General features: G+C 39.7%; 1 protein-coding gene across 1 annotated transcript in view; it reads right to left on the bottom strand.

Moving 5' to 3' along the window:
• The window catches only part of wnk4a (WNK lysine deficient protein kinase 4a), a 91,871-nt gene that overhangs the window by 43,996 nt on the left and 23,435 nt on the right, over positions 1-24,440 (bottom strand). Inside the window, exons 3-6 of the mRNA XM_017695121.2 lie at positions 7,301-7,473; positions 5,925-6,145; positions 5,662-5,819; positions 42-130 (exon numbers count right to left, since the gene is read on the bottom strand). Of these exons, the coding sequence (XP_017550610.2) occupies positions 42-130; positions 5,662-5,819; positions 5,925-6,145; positions 7,301-7,473 (641 nt within the window). The remainder of the gene's footprint in view (positions 1-41; positions 131-5,661; positions 5,820-5,924; positions 6,146-7,300; positions 7,474-24,440) is intronic.

The following is a 24,440-nucleotide window of genomic DNA, read 5'->3' as shown; positions in this document are numbered from 1 at the left end:
GATGACAGACTAAACACATTTTCTGAGTAAAATAAAGTTACCTTTCATCTTTGTTCATTCGTATGCATCCTTCGATAATCTCCTTCAGCTCAGGCACTTTCACTTTGTAGAAGCTGTCTGGCTTCATGCCCTGAGATACAGAAGAAACACAAATATTGGAGGATAGCAGTCAGAGAGTTTTCATATAGCAGGTCAGGTTTAAAATATCCAAACAGTAACCAGCAGATCATCTGACAGTAAGACACTGCACAGCTCAGTTTCAGAGTAATTCTATTGAGTTACATGCTGCATCATGGTCATATAAGGTCACAGAACTAATAAACTGTGGCACATTTGAACTATACATTTACAGGGCACTGACATATTGGTTGGGGTTATTAGGAATCCTAAAATTACATTCTTGTTAGAGCAGGGACTTGAATCCCAATCTACAACATACCCAGCGAGGGTGTTATCCACTACTCTATAAACCAAAAACACCTTAAGTAATTGTTCAGTAACTATTACAAATGATTTAGTAACAACTATAAATAAGTCAATAATAACTCCAACTGAATCAGCACTAACCCTAACCCTAACCCTAACTATAAATGAGTCAGTAACTACTCCTAATTATTATGTAACTACTATACATGATACTACTCTAAACTCTAAATGATTCAGTAAGAACTATAAATCAGTGACAATTAGAAATGGGTCAGTAACTACTCCAAAGTATTATATAACTACTATACATGATAGTACTCTAAACTCTAAATGATTCAGTAACAACTATAAATGAGTCAGTAACTATTCCAAATTATTATGTAACTACTATACATGATAGTACTCTAAACTATAAATGATTCAATGACAACTATACATGATTCTGTAACAACTATATATGTTTCAGGAACATCTATTAATGAGTCAGTATTTGCTACAAGTTGTTATATATCTACTGTATATATGATACGGCTCTACACTCTAAATCATTCAGTAAAAACTATTTATAATGCAGTAACAATTGTAAATGAGTCAGTAACAACTACACACAATACTACTCTGGACTCTAAATGATTCAGTAACAACTATAAATGACTAACTATAAATTATTCTGTAACAACTACAAAGTCTGTAACTACTACAAATTATTATGTAACTACTATACATGATACTACTCTAAACTCCAAATGATTCTGTAACAACTATAAACGATTCATTATCTACTCTAAATGATTCACTGTCTACTCTAAATAATTCAGCGACTACTACAAATGTCTATAGTCCGTATACATGACTGAGTATCTACTCCAGATGATTCAGTAACAACTACAGATAATTTAGGGACTACTATAAATGACTGTAACTACTATACATGAATCTGTAACAACTAATGATTTACTGTAACAACAAATGATTTAATATCTACTCTATATGTTTCAGTATCTACTCTAAATATTTCAGTAACAAATAAAGATTCAGTAACAACTACAAATTGTCTGTAGCTAATATACATGACTCAGTAACTACTCTAAATGATTCTGTACCATGTGATTCAGTAACAACCATAAATGATTCTGTTACCACTACAACTGATTCTGTATCAGGGATGGATGGCAGAATATCAGTTTTACAAAAAGGATGAGGTTTGTCATTTTTTGACCACAGGGGATGGTGAAATTTATTCTTCATGAAAAGCTCATCCTTCATCTTGTTAGAATGACTAGTGTCAGATAACATTCAAACCAAATTACCGGCAGTATTATCAATTCTTTGTGGACAGTTTCGGAAAGTTTATTTCATTTTTTGTCAAATTTTCTGTTATTCTTCTTAGGGCATGAAACATGTTCCACTTATTTCCATGAGGTTAATCTGTCAACATAAGCAGTTACGTAGTTAGGTTGTTTTTTGGGGGGAGGTTTGTCCATTTGGCCTGAGCGCCTCATAGAGTTTGAATTAAACCTTGTTGCCAAGTCATCGCCTCACACTTTTTCCCGTTCAGCTCTTGTGATGTTTGTGGAGCCTCCGCAGAGCATGCAGTTTCATGAAGCGTTGGATTCACGGAACGATTCCTTTTCCACTTTGCCCAAATCGCCTGGCTTTGTCGTTCCCACTGTAGCAGCTGAACAGCGCACGCTCTGTTTAGACCCCTCGTTTCAAAAACAAACAGAAAACCAGAGCAGTCGCTCAAGCACATCTCAAACCACCACCAGAAACAGCCTCGATTTCCAACTCAGAGCATCGAAGATGAAGCGATGCTGATGTCAGCCAAGACAATGGGGATAATAATCCAAGATGACTCATTCTGCATGCGCTGTAAATGCTCCATGCTGATTTAGACCCTCCAGAAGGATTTCCCTCCAACTTAATGTACAGCGGACAGTGCAGTGACACAGTCATGCGTGATCAGATATGAACATAAGCAACAGCAAATCGATGAAATACTTAGATATTTCACAATATATTTATAACTTATTTTAATAAAAAATTGCTAGCAATGAAGAACTTATTATTGATTAGTTGGTTTGACAATGCTTACACTTCCCATCTAACGTTATATTGATTCAGCAAAAGAAAACACACATGGAGAGAAGAATCTAAGAAGACATCTTGTAAGATAAAGCTCATCCGGCATTACGGTAGCCCCTGTCTGATTTCAGTTGAGACACTTGCAACTGTTGCAGCTGAGTTTCAAGTAAGTTGCAGGGCACTTCACAATATTTAATGCTTTATATTAAGCAACAATTTATATATATATATATATATATATATATATATATATATGTGTGTGTGTGTGTGTGTGTGTGTGTGTGTGTGTGTGTATCGCTGTCGGAACAAAACCTCATATCTCCAAAATGGTAACATTACAGGAGAAAGAAAAAACTTACTTTACTTTTAATGTAAGTCAGTGTAACTCAACTTTTTTCCCCCTAATTATGGGCCGTTTCTTTTGGAAATTTACACACAATGTAATTATATCAAAAGTGAGGTTTTGTTCCAACAGCAGCGATATATAAAACTTCATATCTACAAAACAATAACTTTATGGAAGAAGGAAAAACTTTCTTACCTTTGAATTGAGGTTAATGGAACAGGATTTTTTTCCCCACATGTAATTTTGGAGCTTTCCCATTCAACCATTTGTCAAGAAAAATTTTGGCACGTTGTAAAGAAGCATGGTCATTTTCAAATTTAGTAAAAAAAGTACAAAATAACAAAAAAAGGAGATACAAGGTTTTGTTCTGACAGCAGCGGAAATATTCATAGTTTGATTCAATTTCTGGATCAAGATATTGGTGCTGGTTGCAAACTTTGATGTTAAAACAATGCAGTTAGATGACCATTCACACAATGTCCATTCTCCACAATGCACACTGTCACAGTTTTGCACTGTGAGGTCACAGTGTCATGATGCACCGTCAGGCTGGCTTTACAAGCTGAAACTTACACCCAACTTAATGTTATTTAAAACCTATGAGAAACTAAGTTGCACAATGTGAAGCATCCTGCAACTCACTTGTAACTCAGATGCAAAATTGCAAGGGTCTAAACGTCATGAAACAAGTTTCAAGGCAAAGTCAATCAAAATGACAAAAAGTGAATTATATGATCTTGTCAAATGTTCAGTCGTGGACAAAGTACACAAACCATGTACTTGAGTTAAAGTAGAAACACCCAAGTTAAAATATTACTCCAGTAAAAGTAGAAGTTCCTCCATTTTGACCTCCACTTGAGTAAAAGTACTAAAGTATTTACCTTCAAATGTACTTAAGTATCAAAAGTAAAAATACTAAAAGATTAATTATGGCTCTGATGTCCTGTTATCATTTTTATAACAAGACTCGCTTCATGAACTCATTTCAGGTGAAAATCCTCCAGTGTCTCTCTTGGTAAACTCATGCCTTTAAAAGCTTGTCCCTGGTTTCAAGCCCCGAAGGATCTCCTACAACCAACAGTCTTGGGCAAAAGGGGATTTGACTACCTAACAATTTACAAATTATTTAGTGCTTTATTAACTTACAGCACTATGCCAAAGTCACTAAAACTGGGCTTTTGGAAAATGTTCTCCATGGAGAAGACTTCAAAGCGGTTTCTGCCTTTTTGCGTCGATGGAAAACTTCATGCAATCTCATGAAATTCCAAGCAATTCTATGAAAACCTTCATGCTCTTTTAATTATGCTCTCACTGACTACACAGAGACAATTTAATTTAGCTTTGCTATATCATTAGATAATAGATAAAAATAGACAATATTATAATTATCAAATATTTTCCCACACCTCTGAATGTGACTAGTTTTCTTAACCAGATGTATCCATGTTAGATGACTTTTCACAGATCTTTCAAGCTTTTTACGGTTATATAATAATGAACGAGGCATAATTCCAAAAACGAGGGAGGTTATGTTTTCATAGAGCCCCGTGCAACGATGGGATCCTTGCAGGGGACATTCCAGAGTCCACCAGCGGGTCTAATCCAGCTCACAAGCACAATTAAGACCCCGCTCAGAGCTGATCTAGGGCACGCTCTCAAGGAAACGAGCGGAAATGAGCAAAGAAGGACAGAGAAAGAAAAAGGAGCGAGACATATAGAGGAATGTTTACTGCTCGTTTCCATGCAGATTTAAGGCTCCAAACTGAGGGCAGTCCACTGGGGGGGCCCCACATGGTGGGGGACCAGATAAGGACATCCAGATGTACGTGCGTATGACCGCTTATGTAAAGTATCCTCATGCTGAGACACACATGGTAGATGTGATCAACAGCGAATGCAGTGAGCACAGAAAGTCAAAGAGATTTTAAAGCAGCTGTTCAGTAAATGATCAGTCTATCGGTTCCAAAACGGGCCACTGCTGTCAATAAAAAATTTTTTTCACATCCCCTTTCTGGCTCTTTTTAGTCCGAATTAGTGTAGCAAAGAAAACGCTTGACTATCGGCAGAATGTTTGGTACCTTTCGTCATGTAGCATCGCCAAGAACAGCCTGCTTTGACAGGAAAGGGCCGTTTAACTAAACTGCAAATCAACCAATCTCTTGACTTTCAAAACAGTGCTGCAAGAAAAACACATCCACAGGAAACAAAGTGGTCAAAGCAGTAGCTGCTTTTTAACTACACATAATACTGGGCTTCCTCGAGGAGAAGTTTGAAAATGGGTAAACAAACACACTAACATCCAGAAAATCACTATTTATTATAAATCATTATTAATTAATTTCACATTTTGTGAGCCGCTTCTCCTTCTGGATTGCGGGGAGTGCTGGAGCCTATCCCAGCGGTCATCGGGTGAAAGGCAGGATACACCCTGGACAGGTCGCCAGTCCATCATAGGGCATATTAATTAATATTCTATAAATTTTATTTATTAAAATATTAACACTTTTCTCAACAAATAAACACAAACTACACAAATAAATAGATTTTGATTTGAATTTTGGGTGCCTAAGACTTTCACACAGTACTGTATTATGCAGTAAGCTTTATTCTTGCTTAGAGTACATTTTTACTACATAATGTTTGTTGGTTTTCTGTTCAGTTTTCTCATCATTTTGTCTGCTATTTCCTTTTGAAAACAGCTGTTGAATTAAACGTAGGTAAATGTATCTGTAAATGTATCTGTAGTCAATGGTCGTTGAACGGAAACAACAAAACCACTGTAAGTGTCTGGAATTCGTACTCACACTTGTGACTTTACGGTAGATCTGTGCAGCATTCTGACATTCGGAGTATGGGTATTCTGACGTAGTCATCTCCAAAATGCACATTCCAAACGCGTACACGTCCACCGCCTCGTCGTACTTCTCCTCGTACATCTCTGGAGCCATAAACTCTGGGGTTCCTGTAAAAGTGGTGAAGTTGGTGGTTTCATTGAGATTTTTAAAGCTTTTAGAATTTCTCAATGTACACTGTTCATATCTGGAGAGATGTGCCCAAGACGGCTCACCGATTACACTCTTGGCAAACGATGCTCTTTTCAGTGTGGCCAGTCCGAGGTCACCGATCTTCACGCTGCCCGTGGGCCCAGTGATGAAGATGTTGTCACACTTCAGATCTCTGTGGATGATGGGAGGAGTGCGTGTGTGCAGGAAGTGAAGGCCTTTCAGGATCTGACGGCTCCAGCGTTGAAGGAGCTTCAGCTTCATTTCCTTAAAACGCTTCAGGTACCTGTGAGGCAGAGCAGAACAGAGCGAACCTTCTGTGACCGACAGCTTTCGTTTCATTAACTTTTATTTATTAACTCCGGTAACTGCAAATACCAGACGTTCTGAAGGACAGCTCTGGAACTGGTTTACACCAAATCACAATGAGCTCTTGTTTTGCTTGTATTTAGTCTAATTCTAGTGTTTTGTTAACAAATGAATGATTACCGTCCAGATGAATAGCTTTAAAAATCATTTTCTCACATCTGAGATTTTTGCACGGTGTTGTATTTACAGTTGTATGCAAAAGTTTGAACCATACCCCAGTCAACTGAAATGGTAAATATTCTGGAAAAAAAAACTTAAAATATAAACTATGCCACAACTTTTGCGCATGTTTTATTTTCTTTCCAACATGTTCGATTCAGAAAATCAGGGGGCACTCAAACTTTTGCATTCAACTGGAGAAACACCTGATCAGGTGTTACATCATGACCACCTCCTTGTTTCTGTGCACATTGTCCATTTTATCAGCTCCACTTACTGTATAGGCTTTGTAGTTCTACAGTTACAGACTGTAGTCCATCTGTTTCTCTGATACTTTGTTACCCTGTACTTCAGTGGTCAGGACCCCCATGGACCCTCACAGAGCAGGTACTATTTGGGTGGTGGATCATTCTCAGCACTGCAGTGACACTGACGTGGTGGTGGTGTGTTAGTGTGTGTTGCGCTAGTCTGAGTGGATCAGACACAACAGTGCTGCTGGAGTTTTTAAACACCTCAGTGTTGCTGATGGACTGAGAATAGTCCACCAAACAAAAATATCCAGCCAACAGCGTCCTGTGGGCAGTGTCCTGTGACCACTGATGAAGGACTAGAGGATGACCAATACAAACTGTGCAGCAGCAGATGAGTTATCGTCTCTGACTTTACATCTACAAGGTGGACCGACAAGGTAGGAGTGTCTAATAGAGTGGACAGTGAGTGGACACAGTGTTTAAACCTAAAACTTAATGCTTAAAAAAACTCTTTATTCATAATTTTTGATAGTTTCTTTTACATTTACTGTTTTGCTTTGTGTTCCAACCTCAGAAAAACTAAATATTGTGTTATCTATTGTATACCAAAAAACTGTCTTGAAGTATTGTGATGTTACATCAAACAGAAGGTCCAGACTCACGTTTTGAGGGTGCCCGAGGTCATAAGCTCGGTGACCAGCAGGATACACTTGTGTCCTTTCACAGTGGATTTCCAGGAGTCGTAGAAGCGGACGATGTTCGGGTGCTGCAGGTTCTTTAGCATCTCCACCTCCTCACTGAACCGCTGACGCTCCACTTTGGTCAGTTTCCGTGTCTGAGGGGAGAATTTGGAACTTTAAATCACAATAAAGCTAATTTTTCTGATAAACATGGATGAAATATCATGTTGCAATATACACCGATCAGGCATGACATTCTGACCACCTCCTTGTTTCTACGCTCATTGTCCGTTTTATCAGCTCCACTTACTGTATAGTTGCACTTTGTAGTTCTACAGATACAGACTGTAGTCATCTTTCTCTTTCATCTTTCATATAGTTTCTCTGATACTATTTGGGTTGTGGATCATTCTCAGCACTGCAGTAACACTAACGTGGTGGTGGTGTGTTAGTGTGTTGCGCTGGTATGAGTGGATCAAACACAGCAGTGCTGCTGGAGTTCTTAAAACACCTCAGTGTCACTGCTGGACTGAGAATAGTCCACCAAACAAAAATATCCACCCAACAGCATCCTGTGGGCAGCATCCTGTGATCACTGATGAAGGATTAGAGGATGACCAACACAAACTGTGCAGCAGCAGATGAGCTATCGTCTCTGACTTTACATCTACAGGGTGGACCAACAAGGTAGGAATGTCTAATAGAGTGGACAGTGAGTGGACACTTTGTTTAAAAACTCCAGCAGCACTGCTGTGTCTGATCCACTCATACCAGCACAACACACACCAACACACCACCACCACGTCAGTGTTACTGCAGTGCTGAGAATGACCCACCACCCAAATAGTACCTACTCTGTGAGGGTCCATGGGCATCCTGACCACTGAAGAAGAGGGTAACAAAGTATCAGAGAAACAGATGGACTACAGTCTGTAACTGTAGAACTACAAAGTACACCTATAGTGTAAGTGATAAAATGGACAATGTGCATAGAAACAAGGTGCTCATGATGAACACCACTAAAATCTCAATGTATATTCCCACATGTTTCGTGGAATAACTCAAAAGCCTCGCTCATTATAAGCGAGTGTGAGCCATGTGGAAAGAAGCAGGCTTGAGAAATTCACATGATGACTGACAGGAAGGCAGGTTCAAATGCTGACTGTACATAAACCTCAATTTGCTTCTCTCAGGCTCTAACACATTCTACACTGTCATTTTCATTGCACCTGTCCGAACAGCCCTGTACAAGTTCAAGATTAAGATAAACTTCACAAAAGCTGCATTACTTATATGAGAACGCATCCTACAACAATCCATGACTCAGTGTTGGTCTTGGCTCAAGATCGCCATTGAAAAGTTGCGTCAAGGAACAAGTCAGCAGCCGTGGCTTGGCAGGAGCGCAAACCCACTAAAGGCAGGCGAAGACCTGTGGGTACCTCATGCTACGCAACAGAAAGTCTTGCATAATGGGATTTTTTTCCGTTGTCGTGCATTTATAACGTGTGCCAAAGTGAGCTTTCTGAAATAAAAAGACTTCAGCAACTGTCTCCCACTTCTTGACAAAGTCTTTTTTGTCCATTTTCGTGAGTATGAAAGGCCTGATTTAGTGCGGGGCCTCTTGGCTACAGCAGGTAGGTGGAAACGTCCTCCCAGGAGGCCAACGCAAAGCACCATGAATCCTGCATTCAAGGAGTTCCTGGAAAAAGTGTTTGTGCATGTGTAAGTGTGAACAAGCAGGTCTCTAACGATGGCGACTTGCGGCGTGAGGGTCTGAGAGGAATCGAGGAATGCCCACCTGACTGGCGACATGTCAACAACATGTAAATAAAGGGTCAAACAGGAGCCACGCTTCAGTTCTGTTTTGCTTTGGAATTGAAAACAGTGACATCTGGACCGTTGTGAGGACTTCTGTCTCAGAGCAGAAAGTCAAACCTGACCTTTACGGCAGCTCATCTCTCAAATACAACCTTGCAGCAAAAAATTACAATGTTGTGAAAAAGTATTTATGATTTCTTCTTCTTTATTGCACATTTGTCACACTTAGTTGTTTCAAACTATTTTAAACAGAAGCCAAAGACAACTTGAGTAAAAAAAGGTGTTTATTGAATGATCCAACACAAACACTGGCTCTGTGGGAATAATTAAACCCCCATTAGTTACTTAATCGACCAATTAAACCAACTTCAGTTGATAATGACGATCATTAAACTTGACACACCCAGGCTTGATTTCTGCCGGCCCTGCTGAACCCACTTAAGTAGAACATTTCCAGCAGGCTAAGAGGTTTCAACAGCAGCACCCAAAAGGAAGAACAGCGGAACAGTGCTCCGTCTGTCTGTCAGTCTATTTATTTAGAGTTTTTGAATTTAATAATCAGGTCCATTTATGCAAGAAAAGGGAATTGCACTTTCTTTTTCTCTCCGAATGTGTGTGGTAGTGGGATGAGATCATGGCAGCGACTACTGAAAGATGCCCGACTTCAGGGATCTAGCCAAGCATCTGTAGCTACCCTACTCAACTACATTTGGACTCTGACTGCTATCTAATGCCACAAACCTCCCTGACCACATTTCAGGAAAAAAATACCAATCCCACACATACTCTCACTGCAGAGCCTACAACTGCACCGCTAAGCCTATTATCACTCAAACTCAAACATCACTGCACTTTCAGCCAACAGGGGAGCAGAACGAGCATGGAACTGTTTTCAACAAACACAGAAGACAACCTGAACCACGTTAACCACACAGACACCTTTAATCACATTTCCATCTAAAATACACCTTCCTGTATCTCCAGCGCTAATGCTGTGTAGAGAAAACAAACTGATTACGGGTTTTACCATAAATGACACCTCTAATGGGGCTTCTTTTGGACACCCCGACCATAAACAGGGTCCAATAAACCTCAGGGGGTGGAAAGAAGCAGAGTACTCCATACAGAGACTCCATTACTGCACATACTTCAAAATAAAGTTGCCAAATAAGATTCTCTGGAGCGATGTGTGATGCTATAAAAGAACCAACTTTTCCCTAAAGAACATCTCAAAGGGCCCAAAGTTTTACCACACACATCTCTAACTTAGGAACAGCTAAACTAGTTTGCATCAAAGTCCAGGTATTTACTAAAAATATGCATATAATGATACCTAATATAAGTATATAATAAATATTTATTATATTGCTGTTGTCGGAAGAAAACTTTGTTATTTCAAAAATGGTAACTTTACAGGAGAAGGAAAAACCTACTTTACCTTTAATGGAAGTCATTGGAACCAGAGGTTTTTTAAAGTAAATTTGTGTCATTTACTTTGGTCCAATCTTGATGAAATTGACAGATAATGTAAAGGAAAACGTGTATTTTGAAATTGCGTCAAAAACCGAAAAACCATTAAAAAAAATTATATATATATATATATATATATATATATATATATATATATTTTTTTTTTTTTTTTTTTTTTTTTTAATGCACCCAATCCCTTTGTATAATTTTTTACATTTAATGTGGTGCTGATGTGCTTGTTACTTGGTGGTCTGCTGGACCCAATGCATTATTGTTTATTTACATCGATGCAGACATAACAATTTATGTATAAATACCAGATGTTTAAAATATCACGTGTCCAGTTTAAGATTCTACTGTAGCAGCTGTAGCCAGTCAGCAGCTTGTCCATGTTGTCCACCCTCACAAACACACACACACACACACACACACACACACACTATAAGCAGGCCATGTGGGAGGAGAACAGAGTGAAGGACACAGCACCTCCACACTTTTACTCCCTGCGGGTTCAGCCCAACACCACATGTGTAGTATAAATGTGTGGGGGGTGAATGGAGTGAAGACACTGAAAATGGGTTTTTTTATATGTTCTTCACAGAAAAAATGAGCATAGGCCAAGAATCTGAGGCTAAAATAATAATAAATCCCATAATTTTTTATTTTAGTAAACAATGAAAACGAGTCCCACAGACCCCAACACCACACAAGGTTTAAATATGTAAATGATGCACATTCAAATTTAAATAACTGTACCATCTTGAGTCTATTCCACTTGACTATTAAAGGGCCCATATCATGGAAAACGGAATTTTCCTCACTTTCCTTACTTTCTTGGGAAGCCATATGAAAACAAAGCTATCATGTCGAAACATATCGCTCACTACCCATTTCATATTCGGAAACTAGGTTGCAACAATGGCTTCCTTTGAATTCAGTGTTTCTGTGATGTCAGAAGAAGCAAAACATTTGCATATATCTATGCTGAGTGTGTCAGCCTGAGGCACAGCCAATCAGAGCAGAGGTAACTTACAGTCTAAGACCATGAAAATGTGACATATTTGAAAGAAATACTGTTATAATGAACTTTGTCATTCCGCTGAACCATGTTTGGCACGCGATTCTAAAAGGAGGCCACAGAGGAGCGTGTAAGCCTCAGCTGAGGGTCTGTAGAGGCTCACAGCCTGAAGGAGCTGAGCGGAAGGGGGTAAACAGGCTGGGCGAATCCAAAAAGGCTGAATCGGGGTGGGACGGCCTGGGGGAATGAGATAAATCCTAACAGGGTGAATGGGAGTGGAACGGCTTCGGGCTCAGGAACAATTACTAAATGACACATAAAAGCCAGCACAGTTTACCATAATTAACCAGAGAGGCCCATGGGGCGAGCGGCGCACAGGAACGTACAGAAAATGTGACAGAACGTGAAAATATGCACTGTGAGTGATGGGATTAAGGAGTGAGAACTGTATGTGATGTTCTGGGGTGTCATTAACCTCAAAGTAATAACTGTCCTCAACAATAACAAAACAGCGTCATTTTGAAGGAATTATTTCTGATGTGTAGATCACTGAGGCAGGTCAGTCACTGAGGCAGGTCGGTCACTGAGGCACGGGGAGAAAACGCAAATTCTAAGACGCAAACAAAGTCATTTGGAGTGGTCTGGTGTGAAATGCTCCATTCTAGACTCCTAAAAACATGGTTCTTCAATAAAGGGAACGGTTCTGTTTAGAACTAAGAGTTTTTATATATATATATATATATATATATATATATATATATATATATATATATATATATATATATATATAAAGCCATCTCATGCTTTAACGGTTCTTGGCATGTTGAAATGTTCTTCAGATTGTTGGCAATTCTACGTAGAATTTTTTTCAAAAAGGGTTCCATACAGCACCGAAGACTGTTGGAGAATGTGATGCATATGGTTCTACATAGAACCTTTTAGAAAACAGTTCAATATATTACCAAAAAAGGGTTCTACTATTGTTATGATGGGAAACTAGTTACAAGTTGTTGCTTTTTTCAAAACGTTTTTTATAGAACCCCATACCGAACATTCACCATCAATGTAAAGAACCGTTTCACCATACAAAGAACCCTTAAAGCATGCAGAGGGTTCTTGGAGTGCTCATGTTTCTACATAGAACCATTTTCTTTGCTACAGAACCCTTGAGGAACATACAAAGAACCCTTAAAGCATCCAGAGGGTTCTTGGAGTGTTCATGTTTCTACATAGAACCATTTTCTTTGCTACAAAACCCTTGAGGAACCATCTTTTTTAAGAGTGTAGAACCAAAAAGGATTCTGCTATTGTTACGATGTCAGGCTTGTACCAATAGCAACCCTTTTTGGTGCTATACAGAACCTTTCAAAAAAGTTCCATATTGAACTATGTTCTATAGTTAGAGAACCACACAGAGTGAAATGGCATCATTTAATTTTTTTGGAAATTAACTCTTCATTAATATCTTCAGATTTTCCACCATTTTCCATCATCAGAATTCCATATAAACTCAGAAGACTCGTTTAGGTTCTCTGGTGGTTCTGGATGGTAAATAAAATGTCTATATCTGTGTTGTAGTCATGGCGACGTCTGGTTCCTATCACCACCACTGTAAAGACATCTGAACCATTTTACTCCGAACCCCTCTGAATCTCTCTGTTTACATCTCAAACACTCCATCACGCGGAAACTTTGAAAAAACAGTGGAGTTCCCCTTTAATATGTTCGGTTCATGGGCGCTCTCTCTCATTCTTTTTCTCTCTGTCTCTCTTTTTCTCTGTCTCTCTTTTGCTCTGCCTCTCTCTCTCTCCCTCTGTCTCTCTCTCTCTCTCTCATCTCTCTTTGTCTCTGTCTCTCTTTCTCTCTTTTTCTCTGTCTCTCTCTTTTTGTCTCTTTTTCTGTCTCTCTCTTTTGCTCTCTGTCTGTTTCTCTTTTTCTCTTTCTCTCTCTCTCTCTCACTCTTTTCTCTGTCTCTCTCTTTTTCTCTGTCTTTCTCTCTGTCTCACTCTCTGTCTCTCTCTCTGTTTCTCTCTTTTTCTCACTCTCTCTTTCTCTCTGTCTCTCTTTTTCTCTCTGTTTCTCTCTTTGTCTCTATTTTTCTCTCTCTCTCGTTCTCTCTATTTTTCTGTCTTTTTTCTCTCTCTCTCTCTCTCTCCTCACACAGTTGTCCTGATGCAGGCGCTGGAGGAAACCGAGTCCTCCCTCTCTTGATAGAGTAGAGCTGATGGCCTTTTCTCTTTTTCTCTCTCTCTCTCTCTTTTTCTCTCTCATTTTCTCTCTCTGTCTTTTTCTGTCTCTCTGTCTCTTTTTCTCTCTGTCTCTTTCTCTTTTTCTCTGTCTCTTTTTTATTTCTCTCTGTCTCTATTTTTCTCTCTCTCTTTATCTCTTTTTCTCTCTGTGTCTCTCTTTTTCTCTTTCTGTCTCTCTCTCATTTTCTCTGTCTCTCTTTTTCTCTGTCCCTCACTTTTTCTCTCTGTCCCTCACTTTTTCTCTCTGTCTCTCTGTTTTTCTCTGTCTCTCTTTTTCTTTCTGTCTCTCTCTCATTTTGTCTCTCTTTATCTTTCTCTGTCTCTTTTTCTTTCTCTGTCTCTCTTTTTCTCTCTGTCTCTTTTTCTCTCTGTCTCTCTATTTTTCTCTCTGTCTCTCTGTCTCTTTTTCTCTCTGTCACTCTCTCATTTTCTGTCTCTCTTTTTCTCTCTGTCCCTCACTTTTTCTCTGTCTCTCTCTCTTTTTCTTTCTGTCTCTCTCTTATTTTCTGTCTGTCTTTTTCTTTCTGTCTCTCTCTCTGTCTCTCTCTTTTTCTCTCTCTGTCTCTCTCTCTCTCCGTCTCTCTATTTTTCTCTCTGTCTCTCTCTTTTTTTCTCTGTCTCTCTCTCTCTCTCCGTCTCTGTTTTTCTCTCTCTGTCTCTGTGTCGGTCTCTTTCTCTCTCTCTCACTCTCTTTCTCTCTCTCGCTCTTTCTCTGTCTTTCTCTCTCTCTCTCTACCATTTCACACCAAACCTCTGAATCTCTCTATTTACATCTCACACACTGAACTAAGCAGGAATTTTGAAAAATCAGTGAAATGCCCCTTCATCCATGACAGTGGAATGACAGTAATGCCTCATCTAACTCGACTTCTAAAGGGTTAAAGGCAAAAACTATGGCTCAAACCCCTCTGCATGAGGGGAAAATCTGCTGGTAAAGTGAGCGACAAGAAGTACAGAAAAACACATGGGTGGAATTAGCGCACCTCTGCGGGGGTCGGCGCACGACTGAGCGCTCCACAGCTGTGCTGAATCAAAGTTTGCACAGCCGCAGAGTCTCTCTCTCTCTCTCTCTCAACCTCAAAATGATGAGCATTCGCTATAAAGTTCTCCGCACCAGTGGGGTGTCTGACAGCTTTTACCACTAAGGCAGGAGGCGAAGTTTCCAGACTAGCAGTGTTTTTCAAAACGCATGTTATGCATCATTTTATGCAGCAAAAACGCTCAAAAGGTACTCGACCGGCCTCGCTCTGTATGTGTTTACGGAGGATTCTGGGCTCACAGTGCAGCCAAAATGAAGAATGACTGTGTCGATGAAAAGTACAGCAAGATGTCTTAACTGAATTAACAGCAGAGCAGCTAATGGCTGACCATCGGTCTTCAGGGATGAACGTGGCCTGTCTGACTTTGATGAACCTCTGTGAACAGGAGGAACGGATCTGAGCTCTGACAGTAAACACATTTGATTCATGCAAATGGTGAAAATCGCACAACATATGGATGTCATTCAAACATTACATTTATACATTACATGGTTATCCCTTAGACCAGGGGTCGGCAACATGTGGCTCTTTTACTGTCCTGTTGCGGCTCCACAGCTGAATTAGATCAGTAGGTAATAATAAAATAATCCTCCTTTATAGTAAAATAAAGCTATGCTGATCATTCAACACAGTTTAACAGTAAATGGTCTTAAACTCTGGAGTTAATGTAGAACTGCTGATTTTAACCTTTTAACCCTGAAGATCAGCGCAGACTGCTGGTCACCATAGCAACTAGGACGACGACAGCCTTGCCCAGCTAGTAGCTCACGAAATGGCAAAGAGAGAGATTTAAGACAAACATCAATAATTTGGAGACGAATGTACTTATTAGTGTTTAGTTGGTTTCCTGATACGATTAATCTGCAACGAGAAACAGAAACACTAAAAAGTCACGAAGCTAAAGTCAGCTTCTCGTTCGTATCGTCTCATTCCACCTTGGGATGGGAAAAAATTGAACGAGAAGCTGGGGAAAGAGACGCGACTAAAGCCTCGTTAAAAAGTTGAACACTGAGAGACGTTTTACAATTTACTGATCTACTGTAGTGGAAAACTTTCCTGCTGGAGATGCGAGAAAAGCAGCTGTAGATGAACTGAAACTTAAAGCAGAACAAAGCAGGAACAAAGCAGAGCAAAGCATGATAAAAAATTTTATCCTATCCTAGAACATCAGCCCATACTGAGTCATATTTACAGCCAAGATGGTGAAATGGACATTGAATGTTGTGGCTCCCATGGTGGTTTGATTTTTGTAGAAAGGAGAAAATGGCTCTTCTTAACGTTTGGGTTGTGACTCCTGCCTTAGATTACTTTCATTACTGTACCATATTTTCAATACTATTTATTTGTGATCACTAGTGATGTCACGTTTACGTTCTATTATGTTCTAAGTGCAATAAATTGTAAACACCACTCATTTTTTAAACGACAGGGCAGACACACACATTCACACTCACACCTAGGGCTGGTTTAGCATATCTAATCAGCTTGACTGCATGTCTTTGGACGGTGGGAGGAAACCCAAGCAGACACGGGGAGAACATGCAAACTCCACACAGACAGGACCTTGGTCGCCCGGCCGGGGAATCGAACACAGTACTGTGAGGCAACAGAGCTTCCCACTGTGCCACAGAGCCGCCCTGCTCTAATTAAATGTTTCACTGAATTTAAATGGATTTTGAATTGGAATAAATGTCTTTGGAACTTTTGATTGTAGTGCTGAAATGTGGCACTTGTGTGATGCCAAGATGATGTCCTCAATCGCTTGTTTTACCCACTAACCAAAGATATCCACTTTACTGTCAGGAGGAGTAAGGAAACCAGAAAATATTGAAATTTAAGAATCTGATATGAGAGAATTTTGACTTTTTTGGCTTATTTGTTGCAGCTCTAATTGTGGGCCTAGTGGTGTGACAGTGATGATATTCTGTAATGATGGAGTTGTCATCCAGTGAAGAAAGAATTTACTACAGTCTGCTGTATTCAGATGTAGAACTTCATGATGTGGTTTGGCTCGGGTCAGACTGTGTTCGGGTTCAAACCAAAGTCTGAGACGTCTGAGATTTTGTGATGGAGATATGGAATCACTTACTGAAGACAGTGTTTACTACAGTCTGCTGGAGGAGATGCACCTAAGTGTGGCCTCATGCTTCAGGAAAGTGGGCGTACTCCTAATGGCCCAGTGGGAACCATTGGGGGGCTAATGAGGGGGGTCTGTAGGAGACCGTGAATAGCAAGAGTCAGGCTGGAAATATTCTGGCCGAGTCTCAAATAGAAGGGCTTTGCATAAGCAGTGCTGATGGTAAAGAGAGGCGACTGGGAACGTTCAGCCTGTCAGTGGCTTTATTATGACAAATGGAGGAAGGAGGGGAATGAGAGAGAGAGAGAGAGAGAGAGAGAGGGAGAGGGAGAGAGAGAGAGAGAGAGAGAGAGAGAGAGAGAGAGAGAGAGAGAGAGAGTGTACACACCGCCTGTACAGTACGCATATATAAAAGAAATGCAGGATCAGAGCCAGTATCAGCAGAAGCAGAGCACATGGAGCTGCAGGGTTTGGGGCTCCAGCAGCATTCGGTCAGATTAACAGACCTACACTAAGTCCTCCCCCAATAGAGGAAAGGATGAGGAACGGGGACAGCAGAGTTTTCAGGACTTAAGTCACATCCTCGACCAGTTAAAGCTATCACAACCTCATCTGCTACAGAAGGAGCAGAAACAGGTCAAATACTCCAGCAGATATCACTTGGGAATTCCACCACTTTTCCAAAATTGGCACAAAATTAAAAAGATGTAAACCAAGTCATTCAGAGTGGATTAGTGAAACTTACTAAGTCAGAATTCTTCACAGTGGTGGTGAGAAGAACCAGACTTCCACCTCTAAAAGCTCCCTCACGGACAGTTACTACATTAAATGGTTATGAATTCACTGCCTACACTGTTTCATGATAATTTTGAGAGGATTTTGGCCTATAAATATGTTTTACGGTCTGAGAGGTTACATGTTGGGCAAGACTGCTCCCACAAATATTTCACATATTCCACTATTTTCCATCATCAACATTCCATATAAACTCAGAAGACTTGTGTAGGTTCTCTGGTGGTTCTGGATAGTCTCTATATTTGTGTTGTAGTCATGGCAACCCCTGGTTCCTATCACCACTGTTAAGAAATCTTGACAATATAGCACCAAAAAGGGTTCTTCTATTGTTACAATGTCAAACTTGTAACCCTTTTCGGTGCTATATAGAACCATTTTCAAAAATGTTCTAAATAGAACCATCTGCAGCACATTCTCCATCAACCTGAGGAACCCTTTCTCCATGGTTCTTTCTGTGAGCTACTGTGTTTCCTATCACTGTATAAAAGAAGCTCCATGCTGCCTTTATTGCCGGATGCGCTGAACTACACACAGTCCACATCGCTATGGAAATGCTTATTATTGTATTTATGTGATTTATCAGACCATTAAGTTTCAGCTTTGTTCTTTACAAGTGAAAATAAATGCAACAGCACTGAGAAATTATGCTATTATAAGGGTTCATTGCTTATCATGTTTAGACAGTAAAGCCCAGCGACCAGATCCTGCTGATCTTCAGGAAATCCCTTGAGTGCAGATCTGCTGTGGGGCTTGTGCTGAACCAGTAGTGCTGCATTGCAGGGGCAGATCGAGACATGAGTGATGTATGGGTGTGCAGAGCACCCTGCAGGTGTTTTGATGTGCAATGAGAGTATCCAGGCACCCGCCCAAACTGTACAGAAGCACATATCTTCAATCAAGACACTATTACAGTAGCGAGAAAATGTAAGGAGCACTCTCTTTGTTGAGGAGAGATGAACCGCCAGTGATATAAGTCAGAAAGAGCTTAATGTGTTTTTAATGTCTGATTAAAGCACCAAGCAGATAAGATCACTCTGCTTCTTAGAGTGGAAGAACAAGGTGGGTGTTTCTAATAAAGTGGCCAGTGAGTGGAAGCACAAGGTCGGTGTTTCAAATAAAGTGGCCAGCGAGTGGAAGCACAAAGTGGGTGTTTCAAATAAAGTGGCCAGAAAGTGGACGAATAAGGTGGGTGTTTCTAATAAAGTGACCAGTGAGTGGAAGAACAACATGAGTGTTTCTAATAAAGTGGTCAGTGAGTGGAAGTACAGGGTGGTTATTTCTAATAAAGTGGCCAGTTAGTGGAAGTACAGGGTGGGTGTTTTTAATATAGTGGCTGGTCAGTGTACACTGATGGAGTGTGAAAAGTCAGGCCTGTCTCCATGGTCACGAGCAATAATAGTTCAGGCCCAAAATAGATATCAGAGGATTATGAAACCCCTTGTGGCAGCAGCATGGACATTCTCCCTTCACTCCTGCACTGATAATGTTACTGAGAGCGAGAACAGATAGACAGGAGGAAAGGGCAGGTTGCTTGGGGGGGGGGTTCTGAAACACGCTGAAGAAACTAATATGTATTATTATCGGGGTCAAAGCTTTGAACACTGCTGCAAAATGCTGTGAGGCAAAGCATTACTGTCATCTCAGCGCTTTTTTAAAGAGCCCTTATCACAGAAAAATTTACATTTCTCACATTTTGATGTAATATACAAGCACTGTTTAAAAAAACATACCATTCACTCTCCAGTACACGCTGTCCATATGTGGAAACTAAGCTGCAAAAACAGCCCACAAGTGGCCCAAATCAGATTTTTTTTGTATGTGACACAGATGTGTGTCTGTGTGAACAGATAAAATGCACTGAATCTGATATTTTCAATTCCAATTTGAGACGCTTTCATATGTGGTACTGAAATCCGATCCGTATCCGATCTGTGGCAATGCGACTCCATCTGAACAGCCAGATCGGAATTCATGCTGCTTTTTTGTCAATCCAAGTGCACATTTGTCATCATTTCTGCTGCTGAGACTCAAACATCTGGAGTAATATTTCTGGACAAAAATGAGATGAGACTCATCCAAAACCCTGAGTGCTTAAAGACATTCCAGAGGAGAACGCGGCCGTATGAGAACAAGGCTGCAGGAGAGCGAAGCCGTAGGAAAACGCAGCCGTATGAGAACGAGGCTGCAGGAGAACGAGACCACGGGAGAACAAGGCCGTAGGAGTAGGAGAACGAGGCTGCAGCGTCAAAGAACAGTTAAAAGTCTGAAAGCAAAGTTTAAAGAATCCGAGGAATCAAACCGAAGAAGTGACCGCAGCTTTTACGGCTCGAACACATTCTGGGTGATGAGCCCAGCTGTAGGTCAATGAAGCTTCATGATGTACAGAACCATGAACATTGATGAATTGATGGAGAATGTTCTACAGATTGATCTATATAGAACCTTTTTAAAAAAGTTTTGAAAGTATATAGCAGTAGGGTTCTTGGGTTCTTTTGTTGTTATGGTATAACATAAGAGATCCCAGTTGGGTGCTATATAGCACGTTTTCCCTCAGTCCGAAGAACCCTTACATGATGCAAAACACCCATTAATCATACAAAGGGTACTTTGAGTGTCCATGGCTCTATATAGAACCAATTTCTTCACTAAAGAACCCTTAAACAGGTCTTTATAAGAGTGTAGTTGAAATTCCCCATTTTAAAAAAGTTATTTTTTCCCCGCTTTTCTTTTTTAACTCTCCAACAGTCTGAGACCCCCACGGTAGATACTTCTGATTTCTGTCTTCAGCTGATTTTCAGGCTTATCTGAATATCACAACAAGAGCTGACTGAACAATGACAATGAAAATGACCCCATGGAACAGCACACAGATATTTTCTGGAAGAGGCAGCGTGCTTGGTGTTGTTTGCCGTAGGTGTGCCAGGACAAAACCAAACCATCCTGCAACGACTGGGACTTTGGAGGGGAACACTGGCGTCATGTAGGACACATCTAGTGATCATTACGAACCAAACATCGGCCACTAACTGAACAATGGCAATAATGAACGTAACCCCAGATTCCAGCTCTGCGTCTGTGTCAGCCCAAGCTGTCTAGCTTGGCTCTCTCCACCATTAGAGACAGGGCAAAGGAAGTGATGGGCATGAATGTTTCATGTGCGTAAACAGTGGGTCGTGGAAACACCGCACTGAAAGCAATCAAATCCATTACGTCGCAAAGTCCGTCCTCCTGCGCTCTTCAGCTTTCTCTTACTTAGGTTTTGTGCACTGCTCACTATTATGTGCAGGATTTCATTCATAAAGCAAGCCACGTCATTCACACACAGTCATGCGCATGTATGTAAGTTGATCAAACTCCATGATTCGCTGATTTTCTATGTGAAAATAAGTTAACATCCTATAGAACACACTTTTGGTATTTTCTGGCAAATTTTAGCGCATGATGTCTAGCTTTTGACTTTTTTTTTTTTTAATAAAATATACAATATGTTTTTTTTAATACAATAAATTCAGGAAATAAACTGTAATTTTGATTTAAAATGTGCAGACGAGTGTTCTCTGTAGAAGTGCTCACTTATTTTAGCTTGTGCCAAAAGCACGACCTAATTATGTATCAAATTGAGACAACAATGACTTGTGCGAACTGTCACACTTTTATTGTGAATTGTGTGTTTATATATATATATATATATATATATATATATATATATATATATATATATATATATATATATATATATATATATACCTTGTATTGCCAAAATGGTAACTTTACAGGAGAAAGAAAAAACATACTTCACTTTTAACGCAAGTCAATGGAACCAGGCGTCTTTCCTAGTAATTTTGTGTCATTTTTTTGGTCCATTTATCATAAAATGTATATATATATTATAAAGGACCACAGGCATTTTCAAATTATGTCAAAAACTGAAAAACGAAAATAGACATACAAGGTTTTGTTCTATTTTACATAAATTTCTGTACATGCTTATATTTGTAGTGTATATAATTTATATATTTTTTATTAATTTATAATTTACTTATAATTTGATGTATATTTTGTTGATTTGCTATATACATATATATCCTATAGAACACACTTTTTTTGTATTTTGCTGCCAGTTTTAGTGCATGATTTCTAGTTTTTGCTGTTTTATTGAAAAAAAACAATGTTTTAAAATGTGCATAGTCAACATTTTATCATATGTTTTTGTCAATATGATAAATTCAGGAAATAAACAGTAACTGTGCGTTAAACCATGCAGAAGTGTGCTCTCTAGATAGAAATTGGATTAACTTACTTTCTCAAAGAAAGTCAACAAAACACGTCAATCGACCACACAAACTTTAAGATGATCTCTCAGCTCTCACATCAGGCCAAACTGCCTCAGGAGAAAAGGGTTCAGAGAAGAGGGATTCGGTCTGAGCTAAACAAACCAGCATCAGACAGCAAAGCCTGTGTGTCACTCATGGCTCCACTCTGTATCACTACACTAATTACAGATACACAGACGAATTAAAGATGAGTTTAATACAGTCACAGCTCCTTTCACAGTTTTTGCAAAAATTTTGCTCAAATTCACATACATGCTATCGACCCACCAGATCCATCATTACTCTGTGTTCTGGAACCAGAACATTTACATATTAATGGGGAATTCATCCAATTAAATGGTTCGGATGTAAACAGAGCGGTTCAGAGTGGTCTGGTGTAAAACGCTCTGGTCTAGATAAACTTCTAGATAAAAAAAAGGTTCCTTAATAAAGAAAATGGTTCTATATAGAACCATGAACACTCAAAGAACCTTTGACATGACCAAAGGTTTCTCTGCACGGTGATATGGTTCTTCAGACTGATGGAGAATGTGTTGTACATGGTTCTATATAGCACCAAAAAGCGTTCTTTTATCATTATGTCAAGCTTGACATACTTGAAGAACCCTTTTTGGTGCTATATAGAACCCTTTTCAAAATGGTTCTATATAGAACCATCTACAGCACATTTTGAAGAACCCTTTCAATGATGCAAAGAACCCTGAAATGATGCAAAATAGTAAAGGTTGCAAAGGTTCTTTGAATGTTCAGGGTCCCATACAGAACCATTTTCTTTACTAAAGAACACTTGATGAACATTTTGAAGTGTGCAGTTTTGAGAAAGTTCTGGAATAAGATTTTTTGATGGTGGAGGGATACATGTAGGGTGTTGTGAGGCAAAAATAGTCCATAAAGAAAATTTATATTTTCAGATCTGTCACCATTTACACCACTTATAAAAACTAATTTAAGCACTTAAAAAAGATGGTTCTTCAATGGTTTAGTAAAAGCAATGGTTCTACTTAGATACATCAGGTCTATATGGAATCATATCATGCTTTAGTGGTTTGTATCATGGGGAAATGGTTCTTCAGGTTGACAGAAAATGTATTGTATATGGTTTTACATGCCACAGAAAATGGTTCTTCTATTCAAGCTTGATATCGTAATGACAGCAGAAACATTTTTGGTGCTACATAGAACCAAAAAGGCTCTGTTTAGACCCATAAACAACACATTCTCCATCAATCTGAAGAACCATGTCACCATGCAAGGAACTCTATAAGCATGAAACAAATCTACAAATATATAGAACTGATGTTTCTAAATAGAACCCTTGAAGAACCATAATTCTTCAGTGTGTAGGTTCTCTAGTGGTTCTGGATAGTGGTTAAAATGGCTATATCCGTGTTGTAGTCATGGCGATGCCTGGTTCCCATCACCACCACTGTAAAGACATCTGATCCAGGTCACACCAAACCGCTCTGAATTTCTCTGTTCACACCCCTGCGATTGAATTATGCAGAAATTATGAAACAAAATCAATAGAACTACAGTGCGTATGTATCTATGTGCCACTTCTAATGATACCAAGCACTGACCCTGTACTCGAATGCTCTCTTTTCAACGGCTGCCATAGAAATACACAATAACTTTGACCTCATCAAGCTGCTACAAGCCGATTCTTCAATATGCAAATCAATTTTAATCCAGAACTTATTTTGATCGATATTCAAAACTGGACCATTTGATTATCTATATACAGATATTATTTCAGAGTGCAGCAAGGCGGGCCTGGGTTTGATTCCCCGGCCAGGCGACCAGGGTCCTCTCTGTGTGGAGTTTGCATGTTCTCCCTGTGTCTGCATGAGTTTCCTCCAGGTTGTCTGGTTTGCTCCCACAGTCCAAAGACATGCAGTTAGGCCAAATGTACATGCTAAATTGCCCCTAGGTGTGAGTGTGTGTGTGATTGTGTGTGTGTGTCTGTCTGCCCTGTGATGGACTGGTGACCTGTCCAGGGTGTATCCTGCCTGCCGCCCAATGACAGCTGGGATAGACTCCAGCACCCCCCTGCGACCCTGAGGGAGAAGCGGCTTAGAAAATGTGTGTGTGTGTGTGTCTGTATGTGTGTGTGTGTGTGTGTGTGTTTCAGAGTGCTCTCGTGTCTGTGTGTCCTTCTGGTTCTCTCTAGTTAAGCTGTCATTGTCAGATCATAGTCAGAGTCATTAGGCACACTCTGGAAATGTTCACATTCCCTATTTTACATACAAACAAACAGAATAAAACGAATTCCACCTCTCTACCTTTTTCCGAGTATATGACTGCCCACATGTCTGGCCGGA

Source organism: Pygocentrus nattereri, chromosome 13 (genome assembly GCF_015220715.1).
Source record: "Pygocentrus nattereri isolate fPygNat1 chromosome 13, fPygNat1.pri, whole genome shotgun sequence".
Classification (NCBI taxonomy): Eukaryota; Metazoa; Chordata; class Actinopteri; order Characiformes; family Serrasalmidae; genus Pygocentrus; species Pygocentrus nattereri.
The sequence above is the reverse complement of the archived record's forward strand: the minus strand, read 5'-3'. Positions and strand labels throughout refer to the sequence as shown.